A 13,607-nucleotide genomic window follows, 5' to 3' on the forward strand; every position below is an offset into this window, starting at 1 on the left:
AAATTTATGTAAATATTTTGTTTAAAATACGAGTGTGATCACCTGCCAACATGCCTTCCAGTTTTCTTCTGTCCACCCTGAATCTGTCCTGGGCCACTTCGTCTGCTGAAATGTTGAGTATAAGAGCCACTTTCTGCAATTCCTCAGCTGAGCCCATCACCGAGTTCATAGAACCACCCGTTCCCGAGTCAGACACCTGGTGAAACAAAACTCAAAATAAGTACAGCAAAACCTCGATAAAACGGACCTCTGTTTAATGAACTTCGAATATAACGGACAAAAATCCAGTAAAATGTAAAAAAAATTAAAACGTTCTAGATAGATGGCGCCAGTGAAGTGAGTAATTGAGTAAATGCATAACATTTTTGGATGTGTCTAAATTCTTCTCAAATCTGAACTTAAGAGTTATTTTTGCATTTTGACAACATGCGAGATGAGATCGAAGATGTTGTTAGGTGGGGAAGGCAACTAAGAAGACGATGGTATGCGCATATGAGGAGAATGGAACCATCCAGACTCCCCCACATTGCACCCGGGCAGACCACCAAAGAGATGGATTGACAGCTGGGAATCGACATCGCAGGAAGCTAATCCCTCTTAAAAACAGGCCACAAGGCCTGTACCAAGAAGAAGAAAAAAAGTAGTATTATTTCGCTAATTCCCTTTTATATAGCAGTTACGTTCTTCACGCTTAAATCCTTCGCTTTTTGTGTGTATATCATGAAATATATCTTCAAACCCCAATGGTGCATAGGGCACTGCATCATATAAACGCAGTGTTTCTTGATCGTTAACACATGAAGGAAAGGTGATAAATATTAGAGAGAAAAAAATCAATTATATTTATTTAACCCTCCTCTGGGAATCGAACCCGTGACCTCCAGAACGGTAGCCGACCGTGCTGAACATTACACTACGAAGGCGGACTCATGATATATATTCCTCTCCCAAATCCAAGAATTTCTAAAACTGATCATCTTCAGAGCATCAGAACAATAAATTATTTAGCTGTTATTTTAACCCTTTGCACATGAGTGGCGACAATATGTCGACATGGTAAATTCCCCTGTAAATCGGTAGGTCTATATGTCGCCACTATGTACCGTTATGTTGTTTAAATGAGCGAGTTTTTTGCCTAGAATTTTCACTGATGAATTCCATGAAATTAAAGTAAAATGATTTTTAAAAAAACTTGTTTTTTACCACTTGAGTTTTAATATAGACTACATGTTTCAGAAGTTAAACTTCCATCCAATTCCAAGAATGATGGAAGTTTAACTTCTGAAACATGTAGTCTATAATAAAACTCAAGTGGTAAAAAAATGTGTTTTCTTTAATCATTGTAACATGTCTTACCACAAAGTTAATGCCGAAACAATAAATAAAATTATAGTAACTTTAAACATAAAGAGTAAATCCACTCACGAGTAGTTATAGAGTTGAAGCCTGAGTAGGGACATGATAAACGGTGTTGCATAAGCCGTAGCTAGATTTCAGAGTCACTTGGACGTTAGGTAATTCAAAAGGCCGGGATACGTACTAACGCAGGTACACTTCTGTCCCGCCAGTTGCTCAAGGTCCTTGCTAGCATCGAGTCACTTAAAGTTTGTGAAAACTTTCGTAGGTCAGTTTTTAGGGGACTTTCGGCAGATTCCAAGTGGGTCGTCTACTCCTTAAACTGAGGTCCGCCTGGATGGCAACTACATGTTTTGCGTATAGGATCAAAAAGAGACTGTGGGGTTTGCTCACGGAGGGACAAAAATTGGCATAGGCACGAGACGTATGTATTTTGTGACACTTGTCCTGGGCAGCCTAGGATCCATTTGGGCGATTGTTTTGTTAGATACCATACATTGAAACACTATAAAATAATAAAATAACAAATCAATTATCTTTATTATTCTTAAATAAGCCATTTAAAACACTTATCTTTTGGTTTTATTGTCGATTTGCATAATACCTATTTCTTGGTATTTTTTGTATTTTTTTCTAAAATCAACTATTTTTGTGCAAAATTGCAAAAAAATACACTCGAGTTACTGGTATGTCATACAAAAAAAGCCTCAGTATGTTATTGTTGCAAATGTACAAATGAGTTTGAAGCTATAATAAAACATATTAATAGATATATGTCTGGATTAATTTAAAATCCCTTTTCCGCTTTTAGACTACAAACTGGTAATCGCAAACATATTAAACACAATAAAAGTATGATAAGAAATATTAGTTGATCACTTAAGTAACGGATTATCAATCGATATAAAATGCATCAATTTTACTGACGGAAAGTTTTCAATCGAAATGACTAATTGCGGATATGAATTTGATAAAAAAATAATAATTTCCACATTAAAATTGAGCTTACCTCACTCATGTTGTCCCGTTCGGGTCCATTTCTAAATTCGGCCAGCTGCGGCTTGAGGCTCAAGAAACTGCTGAACGCCATCTTGAAAGTTTGGTTTCTCAAACTTTTACTCAGACAGTATCAAAATACCATGTTATTGAAGCGTCTAAACGCCAGTCATTGCGGACAGGTATTTTGAATCCATCTAGCGGACCACCAGTGTGATAAATTAATTGAAATGAAAAACAAAAAGTGTTTTTAATCCGCGGGATGATGTTTATGAAATATATATATGTACACTCTCCGTACCGGCGAAGGCCTTCAACACCCGCACCCGCGGATTACCGATCAGAACTAATCCATTTTATGGTTTGATCGGCCCTGAGCGATTTCAAAACGTGTCCTTCGTATGACATTGAGTTTTTTTTCTTTTCTAAGGTAGGAACTGTTCTTCGAAGCGATTAAATTAATTAAATTTTTCATAACACAAGAAACAAATCACACAGTAAAGCCTACAAATAACAATTAACGCATTTTATGGCAACGAACATAGCTACAACTAACTACAAGATCCATAACACAGAAATATCTATCACATACAGTGTCGGATTTATAATAGTGGCAGTTTTTTATTATGTTTTGTTTTATTTGTTAACTAAATACATTTAAAAATTCATAAACAAAATTAACTTCTTTTTTTACAGAGACTCACCAAGTCAAAATATAAATACGGCCTATTAGTGTTTTTTTTATTATTATTATTTTACATAAAAAGTAATGAATATTCTTATAAAAATTATCTAATAGAAATATTAGTTTACACAAAAACACTCATACATAACAATACAATTAAAAAATTCAAACCCTTATCCGTACCCGATGGTGCATAGGGCACTGGATCATATAAACGCAGTGTTATCTTGATCTTTAACACACGAAGGAAAGGTGATCAGCTTTGCGCTTCAGGTCCAGAATAACGTTGAATAAATATAAGAGTGTAAAATTACAAAAAAAATACCCCCCCCCCTGGTAATCGAGTACGGGACCTTCAGTACGGTAGCCGAGCGTGCTGACCATTAAACTACGGAGGCGAGTAACAATACAAAAGTAACCTAAATAAATTTGAACTTTACTCGTTTTCAAAATCGAAAAATCCTCAATTACGTCTTCAAAGGAAATTTTAAAAAAGAATGCGAAAAATATTACGGCTACTAATTTTGGTTTATAAAATTTGCCATAAAGTATTTTCGGGAAAAATTCAAGAAACTAATTTTAGATAATCAGAACATGCGGGTAGGCATATAACTTGTCCTATCAATTGGTAAACATATGGTAAACATATCGCTCACTCCTTTCAAGAACGTCATAAATCAAAAAACTTGATTTTCCAGGAGAACGTTTTTAAAGTTTAAAAATATAATACAATGTATTTAAAATAAATATCAAGCCACTTGCTGAACTATTTACTGTGCAACAGATCTTTTTAAGTAAAACCTGAAGGTTTTTTCTCCATTTGAACAATGTTTAGTATTTTTTAAAAAATAATTAAACAATACCTTTTCTTCAAAATGCAAAAACAACACTTTCTGCCCTGTAGCGGGTAAATATTAGGTCAAAAATATGCCTCTTTTTCTGGGATAAAGTACATTTTATGGGCATTCCGAAAACATGTACAACTGAAAATTGACGATTTTTTATTTATGACGTTCTTGAAAGGAGTGAGCGATATGTACAATATAATTCTGCAACATTAAACGATTCGCAATGATGCATTGACAATTTAATAAGTATGTAGACGAATCAATAGTCCATAGACAAGTCCTAATTGCGCTTTGATAAACTATTATATCGCTCATTTGGTGCAACAATGGCGTAATTCTTCTTCTTCTTCTCAGTGAGCCCTCTTTCCTCAACTGCTGAATATAGGCCTCTCCCTTTCTTTCCATTTCGGTTGCTGCTTGCACCAGTTTTTACCCCACACAGCTACTATGTCGTCGGACCATCTCTTTTGGGGTCATCCGACACCTCTTTGTCATGGCAATTACACTTTTAGAAATATTACAGGAGATGCCATTCAGACGTTGTAGCAACAGAAATGGCGGCATTTTACTCAGCTCTACAACGACCGCGTCAGTAGTGTAATGGTCAGCACGCACTGCTACCATTCTTCAAATAGAATTGAAAGTGTGGTTACATCGTAGAATGCTACGCATTTCATAGACCAATATAGCCAGCAACGCAAACGTGCTCCAAAGAGCAAGAGTAGTAAGACAGTTGCTGACTGATATCAAGGTCCGGAAGGTGTCCTGTCTGGGGCATGTGCTTAAAGGAAAGTAGTACGAACTATTGCACCTAATAAAGGGTCGACAAGGTGTGGGCAGAAGACAGATCTCCTGGCTCCGGAATATACGAGATTGGACAGAGATCAGAACAATCGAGGCGCTGTTTAGAGCTGCTCACGACAAGGACAATTACTCTCAAGTGACGGTCGACGTCAGGGGTACCTGAAATGACACGCACAGAAGAAGAGTAGTAGAAAGTAGAACTTGACTTAATTGAACTCGCAAATTTGTTGTGGTAAAATATACGTAAATAGACCCTACGAATACAATTTCGAAACGAGATATTAATTTTAGAAATAGAATACGGAACAAATGATCCGTTTCTTGACAGTTTTAAAAAAAGAAAAATATTGTACACTGTGACCAACGATTTTCTGGATCGTTCAAAATCATGGATCTGCGTATAATAACAACAATTTTTGTACAATTTGTTTTGTTCAAAGGGTGTGCTGGAATCGTTGATATCGATTTTACTCCTGACCAGACCGGGATATTTATATCGGAGAAAGATTGCACTGCAGAGAATATCCACCATGAAGACTACATCGGCTCCAACATCACCCCTCCTCACGGATCCAATGGCTACTTTCTGAAGATAAACGGCTCTGGGTGCCTGATAACTAGACCTATCTCCATGGTGGAAAACTCGCAGATAATTGTTATTTATAAAAGCATTTCCCCCGGTGTGCGGTTCGAGATCCTCATTGGTAATGATGTGTACGAAGCTGATCTAAGTTTCACTTCTTGGGGAACATATATAAAAACTCTTAATGAAGTATCCGGAGATTTTCAGGTGTGTGAATACATGTGTTATTAACCATTTTAGTGCTGAGATTTTAAATAATTTTTTCCATTTTCCATTTTATAATTAAAATATAAATTTGTTTAAAAATCATTATAAATATTGTATTATAACTTAATAATAATATCTACCAGTTTCGAAGCCAACCGCTTCTTTTCCAATCTAATTACTACTGATCAATACTAATCAGTATTGAGTAATTATTATAATCAGTCATGAAAAAAAAGCGGTTGGCTTTGAAACGGGTAGACAATATAATTAATTTATAATAAAATATTTATATTGATGTTAACACAAAGTTATTATTTACTAATATTTTTTCTTATATTTATTATTATTAAAACCGTATCCGCTCCCTATGTGGAGCACACGGAGTCCACAAACTACCTCCAGGCTTTTCTGTCGGCTGCCAGCTCCCTTGCATCCTCCCAAGTCAGGTCCGCGATTCACAATTAGTTCTGACACAGCCTCCAGGCTCGACCGCCGAAATACACTGGCGTTTTCGTCGGTTTATTGACAGGCCGCGGTTTTGGCAAAGTATACAAGAGTCGATATACCGATTCTCAGCGCTCTAATGGTAAAAAAAATATAGTTTTTAGACCTACGACTAAATTAACCTGTCCTGGAATTACAGTGAAAAGATAACGAGTTAACTATTTAATGTAGATAATATTAGCTTGAATTCTATATGACAAGAAACAAACATTCATTCATTTTGTATTTGGTATCATTGGCTTCCTGACAGTACTGATCGACAACCAGTTAGAATATGCGAAATTCGTTAAAAATAACCTCTTTTTCTTACCCTTATAAACACTCAATGGTGCGTAGGGCACTGCGCCGTATTGACACAGTGATATCTTGATCGTTACTTACATGAAGGCAAGGTGATCAAACATTCCGTGCTTCAGGCCAGGGTAATATTAAAAAAAATCTATGTATAAAATGTCCAATGGAGTAATTTTTCGAATTGTTCTTTTAGGTCAAATTTTTGGCAACTTATATCGATGGAAAACCATTCCTAGTCATTGATCGAATTCAAATATTTCCTCCGGATGTTAAAAAACAGAAAACGACTACATCTGGTAAATCTGTTATGGTCACTTCAACCACGACTGAATCAAATGACGAAGAAATAGATACGGTCGAAAAAGCTTCTTCAGAGGAAGAAGTTGAAGAAACGCGTACAGAAACACAAAATTCAGAAAATGAGTTTGGCGAAGAAGTAAGTACGATTGTGCCGATAATAGAAGATAAAATCAAACAAAGAAAGGCGGTAAAATTTGAAGACACAGACGAAAAGGATGCAATGCAGACAACCAGAGAGTTAAATGATGAATATGATGAAATCGAGACAGATGAAGAAATGGAGGCGTCGGAAATACCAGAGACGGATGGAACCACGATGAAATATAAATTCAAACAAAGAAGTGGAAGTAACTTGACAGAATCAGACCCGGCTGCCACAGACGATAAAAATATGACAGATAATAATTCTGAGGCGAGCGGTGATAAAATAAAACCGACGAAAACAAACGAAATGGGGAGTATATTGACGAGCGTAGGCGAATTCGCTACAGACGATCTTCCGCCGCAAAGGGCATCGTACGAAGTGGACGACGAAGACGAAAGGAAGGATGTACCGTATGTGCCGTGGTCGTTGGACCAAATGCGCTCCGTTTTGTTCCGAGCAAATAAGAAGGTGTCAGAGAATCGACGACTGGCCCAAATCGAAGAAAGTAACATGAGATTCTGGGAATCGGTCTCATTCACGGCTATCATCTTAGCTATTTTAATTCTCCTAGCCCTACTCGCAATAACGTTGTTTTTCATCAATTCAAACTGCATCGATTAAACGGAATATTTTTTTTATATTTTAGCTTGGAAAGATCAGATATTTTATTTTGAACCAACGACCCCAACCGGTGTTCAAGCATCACGCAATCACGTATTTATCTCAAAACCATAGATTCCTCAGTGTTCTGGACCACTTCTTCAGCCCAATTGTTTGCTATGTTGAAAGCTTTCACGGTCTTGGAAGTCTTAGAAGTCTTAAGAAATCGTTCAGATTACAGTTCGTTTCGGATAATGGAGCGTTTGGATTAGCGAGCTGGCACTGTAATTGCATAAATTACAAGCTGCCTTCACTTTGAGAAAAAATATCATATTTCTTAATCGTAACAATTTGACTAAAATGGATTTTTTTAATAGAAACATACATTTTTTACTGCTTTAAAATTATACTTACTAACTAACCAACAGGCTGCCTCTCCCCAGGGGTAGACAGAGAGAGTAGAACGCCTTACTACTTTGTCTTTGAAAACAACCTTTGCCTCTTCCACGATCATCCATGTCCTCATACATGCCCGCCAACTATTACGACTCCTGACCTGACCACACCCAATTATTTGAAATATTTGATCATGCCAATTTTTTCTCGGTCTTCCCCCGCTTCTAATACCAACCACATTCGCCTATCATCTCAACACACCTTTTTTTTAATTTTATTGATAATGCTTTTCTCAGCCTTGCACTCTTTCCTTATATTACCATTCGAACATCTATTATACGTTTTGCCGCACATTCGTCTGAGTGATCGCATTTCAACTGCAATAGAAGCAGGTTGTACATATGTACAACTTTATTGCATAATAATAAAAGTTCTTTAACCGAAAATAGGTATATGTTTGGTTTTGTTGGATGTGTTTCTGTGTTTTGGATTTTGTAGTTCAACGTACCTAACGTTTTCAAAAGTTGTGATTGTTACATTTTTATAATAATGTTAATAAATTACATTTTTAGTCAAAATAAAATGTTTTTCTTTATTCCAAAATGATAAAACAGTGCAATTAATGTTAGTAATCTCATAATTCACTGAACAAATTATAATAACATAAAAATAAACAGATGTTATACTTATGCATGAATAAAAATCTTTAAAACCCTCTTTTGCAAATGTGACAAGTTTTCCTCCTGCAGCCGCTATGGTGGCATTTTGATCCAGCAAGTCTCAAAACTAATTTACTGTACCAAATTTGTAAGATAAGTCGTTTATTTTATATTTTGGGGGCACTTAAAAAAAATATATAAAAAAATTAGTAGGTAGGTACCTTATCTAAACTTTATAGCACAGAGACTATTATTTGTATAATAACTAGCCGTTGGTAACTCTGGTAACGTTGGTAACGTCTTTTGTTCTAAATTTAATTTATTTTTTTCTTTTAGGTAGTGGCAGGGGGGGTCGACTCGTAAACGTCAGATTGTTCAAAAAACGACCAGAAATGACGAGATACACTAATACACTAACAAAAACACCAAAACGGGAACGAAAAATACGAGATATCAACAAGTTGTTCAAATATTTCAAATAAATATAGACAAACTATGGTTATAGACAATTATCGATAGAAAAATAGAAATCCGTATATGAAGAACTTGATAATATTGAGTATTATGCCAAAGTTAAAGTTAAATTTTGCGTATGAAAGTGTAGTTTTTCTAACTTGACACAACGCTCCCTTGAACTTCTGCAGCACCACCCAAATGCAAAAAAATTTAAAACTCCTAGCCAGACTTCCAAAACGCCCACAAAGGGGCGCTGGCACCCCCGTTAAGAAACATAACTTCAGGAAGTGGTGGGCACTCCTTCCGCCCTTTTAAAATATTGTATTTTCTAGAATTTTATAGATAATATAGTTATTTGAAAATTCTAACGTTTTTGTTTTTGTTGAAAAGCCTTATATTTAAAACTCCTAGTTTAAAACATAGTTTGAGATAATAATTTCAAAAAAGTTACCATTACCGTTTACCATTGTAAGGCTGAGTTGAGTAACCATTATTAATCGCCTGAATTCTTTTTATAAATGTCGCGTTTTAGCCGTGACCTTTCTATTTTTGTTTACACTGAAATAAATAAATTTAGATAGTGAAATATCTTCTTTGTAATATTAATATTATAATTTTGAAAATATGTAATACAACAAATTTCAATATAAATACCATTTAACCTGGAAAATTAATGATAAATATTTTGGCGGGTGGATTCGACATTCAGCCGCGGCGAAGTCACGCCCAGCCGAGAGCTTAGTACTTCTAGCCGTTTACGTCACTTCCGGCCCCTGGCGAATATCACTTCCAGCCCTAAAAAACCGAGGCAGTTGGCGGTCTTTATATAAATTAGTTAGTCTGTGGCAGGGGGGGTCGACTCGTAAACGTCAGATTGTTCAAAAAACGACCAGAAAATGACGAGACACACTAATACACTAACAAAAACACCAAAACGGGAAGGAAAAATACGAGATACCAACAAGTTGTTCAAATATTTCAAATAAATATGGACAGACTATGGTTATAGACAATTATCGATAGAAAAATAGAAATCCGTCTATGAAGAACTTCATAATATTGAGTATTATGCCAAAGTTAAAGTTAAATTTTGCGTATGAAAGTGTAGTTTTTTTTACTTAACACAACGCTCCCTTGAACTTCTGCAGCACCCCCCAAATGCAAAAAATTTAAAAACGCCTAGCCAGACTTCCAAAACGCCCACAAAGGGGCGCTGGCACCCCCGTTAAGAAACATAACTTCAGAAAGTGGTGGGCACTCCTTCCGCCCTTTTAAAATATTGTATTTTCTAGAATTTTAAATAAAATATAGTAATTTGAAAATTCTATCGTTTTTGTTTTTGTTGAAAAGCCTTATATTTATACATAGTTTGAGATAATAATTTCAAAACCACCATTACCATTACCATTTACCATTGTAAGGCTGAGTTGAGTAACCATTATTAATCGCCTGAACTCTTTTTATAAATGTCGCGTTTTAGCCGTGACCTTTCTATTTTTGTTTACACTGAAATAAATAAATTTAGATAGTGAAATATCTTCTTTGTAATATATTATAATTTTGAAAATATGTTTTACAACAAATTTCAATATAAATACCATTTAACCTGAAAAATGAATGATAAATATTTCGGCGGGTGGATTTGACATTCAGCCGCGGCGAAGTCACGCCCAGCCGGGAGCTTAGTACTTCTAGCCGTTTACGTCACTTCCGGCCGCTGGCGAATATCACTTCCAGCCATAAAAAATCGAGGTAGTTGGCGGTCTTTATATAAAATAGTTAGTCTGTGGTCTGTGGGTAGTGGCGCGCGCGGGCTCGCCTCACATTTTCTCTTTTGGGATGTGCAGAATTTTTTCAGATATAATAATGTATGCGGGTAGGTATGCCTGGGTATGGTACTCATTAATCATTATTATTGAGCATGTAATTTTGTATTCACGTAATTCGAGGTCACCCATCACTCTCCAACTCGTACGCCGATATTAAAAATAATTACATATTATGATTTATTCCATACCATTCCAAAGTATTGGATGTTGGTAGCTGGTACCTACGTACTAATTGGTACCTAAGTAATGATGGTAATATGTACTCGAATGATTTAAGATCCGTTCAATCAGAAGATCCACATCTTATTACTTTTAAGTATCGGATTATTAAGACTAGATCTTTGGATCATTTCGGTTGTTCTGTCATTCGTTTGATTTCTACTATCAAAAAATTCGTATTTTTTTTGTAATTTATTGTTGAAGGTCAATGGCTAATTATAGCAAAAGTTTAAATCAACGTGTCAGAGAGCTGATGAATCGTTATTATTCGATATCCTGTGATGTACAAGGCAGTCGAAAGATTTTGATTTTAAATAAAATTAAAATAATAATAATAATAACTCTTTATTCCAGCTTGACTAAGTGGTGGCTGCAATACTTAGTCAGCCATGTTTTACAACATTTTTTTTATACAATGAAATTAAAAACAATAAACAAATAAGAAAGGGAAAGAAAAAATAAATAATAATAATAATAAACTTTTAACAGGATCGGTTATGATGAATGGATGAATCGGTGAATCAGTGAATACAACTTACCATCATCCTAGGGGTAGGCAGAGATAATAGAACGCCAAATCAATCTTTCTTTGCAAATAATCTTCGCCTCTTCCACATTCATGCGTCTCCTCATACATACCCACCGATGATACCGACCCCTGTACTAACGTAACCATGCCCAAGTGTTTAAAATACTTGATCACGACAAATCTTCCTCGGTCTTCCTCTGATTTCTTGTTTTACTCTCATTCAAAACAATTAAATAATCGGAATTTGAATCGCTAGCGTCTTTTGACAACGAAAAAAACATTCTTATCTACAACATTTTGAGTGCGTCCAAATACTTGTTCACAAATCTGAATTATCTCCAATTATAGGAGTTATTTTTCATATTATTTTTTGACATCTCATCAAAGATGAAGAACAATATGGAAGTCTGGGCATTTACGGGGCTGACGACCGTCATAGGCTGGTTTAAGTGATCACTTTATACACGTGTAACATTCACCAATTCTATAAGAATGTCAGCCCCGTAAAGGCCCAGACTTCCATATTCTTCTTCATCTTTGATGAGATGTCAAACAAAACCATTGTTATCATTCTCAATTGAGTGATTTTTTTAATGGTTCATTTTATTTTCGACAAATATTTTTTTCGACTGCGAAAAAAGGTACAATATGCAAAAAAAATACGATTAAAAAAAAATCCAAATATTTGAACAATCATTCGATTGAATGGAAAATCGAATATTCTCAGTCAATAATTTATCGTATAGGTGATATGTAATCCGGTGCATGTATTAGTGCAACCATTGTGGATGGAGGCTCGGCCGGCTAGACCAATCAGAGACGTGAATCACACGAGCCCATTTTACCACTACTAAAGAAATTCTTAAATTTCCGCACGATATATCATTTGACGTGCGTTTATACATCGGTTCAAAAAAACTTTATAATGGTGCGGACTGACCGGAGCCATTTGACGCGAGCATTCGTACAGTCAGTACAGCGAGCCTAGCGCTCCATCCATATGCTCGGTGATGGATCCTGGATTATATATATATATATATATATATATATATATATATATATATATATATATATATATATATATATATATATATATATATATATATATATATATATATATATATATATATATATATATATATATATATATATATATATATATATATATATATATATATTATATATGTGTGTAAAGTGATCACATAAACCAGCCTATGACAGTAGTCAGCCCTGTAAATGCCCAGACTTCCATATTCTTCTTCATCTTTGATGAGATGTCAAAAAATTAAATACTAATCGCTAAATAATAAGTATAATACGTTAAGTATTGAAACGGTGTACTGAAAAGGTCTAGGAATGCTTTCAGGAAAAGGGCATAGAGAAAATTTTTGTACGTATTTTCACGACGCTCGTTCAAAGTTGCCTCGTTGCGTCTGACGTTGATTCACCATTTCACGGTATTTTCTCTGCATGCGGTCGTCGTTTCACGCCGCTAAGGGTCATTATACCGTGGTTTTGCTGTACACGTATGATCTTTTTATCGCACAAGTGCTCACCGCGGGCAGGCGCTGGGCGATTCTGTCATTCTGCTAAATCCGTTCTCCCTTCGCGGCAGTTGCCTTTGAGTGTTGCGCGGGAGCGGTCGTTGCTTCTCTCTACCTTTCTCGAATTTTCGAAGTTTATTAATAAATAAACAAATACCTTTCCACCACGTAAATTTTGAATTATAAATATTTGTACTACGCTTTCTGGATTTTAAATCCATATCATTCCCCCAATACCCCAACCGATAGTTTTATTACAAATTATTAATTAAGTACTAGTATATATAAGTAATAGTAAATTTTTGTTAAGTTTTATTCATTTATTTTAAAAATTAATTAGTTTTTAAGTGTTTGATAGAGCTGAAGTAAATATCTGCAGGGTTTTCGAAGACTGACAGCTGGTACGTAAAACTATTTAATTAAAAAATATATATATTTTCACTTTTTATTAAAACACGTTTTTCAGAAAATCATCAAATCTCAACATAGATGAAGAAGAATACGGTAATCTGGGCATTTACGAGAGCGGTTTAAGAGCGTCAAAGGCTGGTTTAAGTGACCACTTTTTACATATGTAGCATTCTTGGAACTTCTAGATATATTGATGAAGCTCGAAACATAGTGTTTGAATTCACTAGAATTTCACGAGAGAC

General features: G+C 35.3%; 3 protein-coding genes across 4 annotated transcripts in view; 2 read left to right on the forward strand and 1 right to left on the reverse strand.

The window, feature by feature from the left end:
* Nucleotides 1–2,654, reverse strand: part of BicC (protein bicaudal C) — a 33,041-nt gene extending 30,387 nt beyond the window's left edge. For both annotated transcript variants that reach the window (XM_088260403.1, XM_088260402.1), the window contains exons 1-2: nt 2,366–2,654; nt 43–196 (exon numbers count right to left, since the gene is read on the reverse strand). In XM_088260403.1, coding sequence (XP_088116529.1) covers nt 43–196; nt 2,366–2,446 — 235 coding nt within the window. In that variant the 5' untranslated portion in view covers nt 2,447–2,654. The remainder of the gene's footprint in view (nt 1–42; nt 197–2,365) is intronic.
* A 2,370-nt stretch (nt 2,655–5,024) lies between these two features.
* LOC148309292 (uncharacterized) lies at nt 5,025–8,295 on the forward strand. Its single transcript, XM_088260396.1, has 2 exons — nt 5,025–5,479; nt 6,471–8,295. Exons 1-2 carry the CDS (start codon nt 5,078–5,080, stop codon nt 7,341–7,343), a joined length of 1,275 nt encoding a protein of 424 aa, XP_088116522.1. The 5' UTR covers nt 5,025–5,077; the 3' UTR covers nt 7,344–8,295.
* A 4,712-nt stretch (nt 8,296–13,007) lies between these two features.
* Nucleotides 13,008–13,607, forward strand: part of LOC148309293 (sialin) — an 85,042-nt gene continuing 84,442 nt past the window's right edge. The window contains exon 1 of the mRNA XM_088260399.1: nt 13,008–13,355. The gene's annotated coding sequence lies outside the window, so the exon portion shown is untranslated. The remainder of the gene's footprint in view (nt 13,356–13,607) is intronic.

Source organism: Brachycentrus maculatus, unplaced genomic scaffold (genome assembly GCF_059751285.1).
Source record: "Brachycentrus maculatus isolate JH-2025_06_01 unplaced genomic scaffold, ASM5975128v1 h1tg000134l, whole genome shotgun sequence".
In the NCBI taxonomy this organism is placed as follows: Eukaryota; Metazoa; Arthropoda; class Insecta; order Trichoptera; family Brachycentridae; genus Brachycentrus; species Brachycentrus maculatus.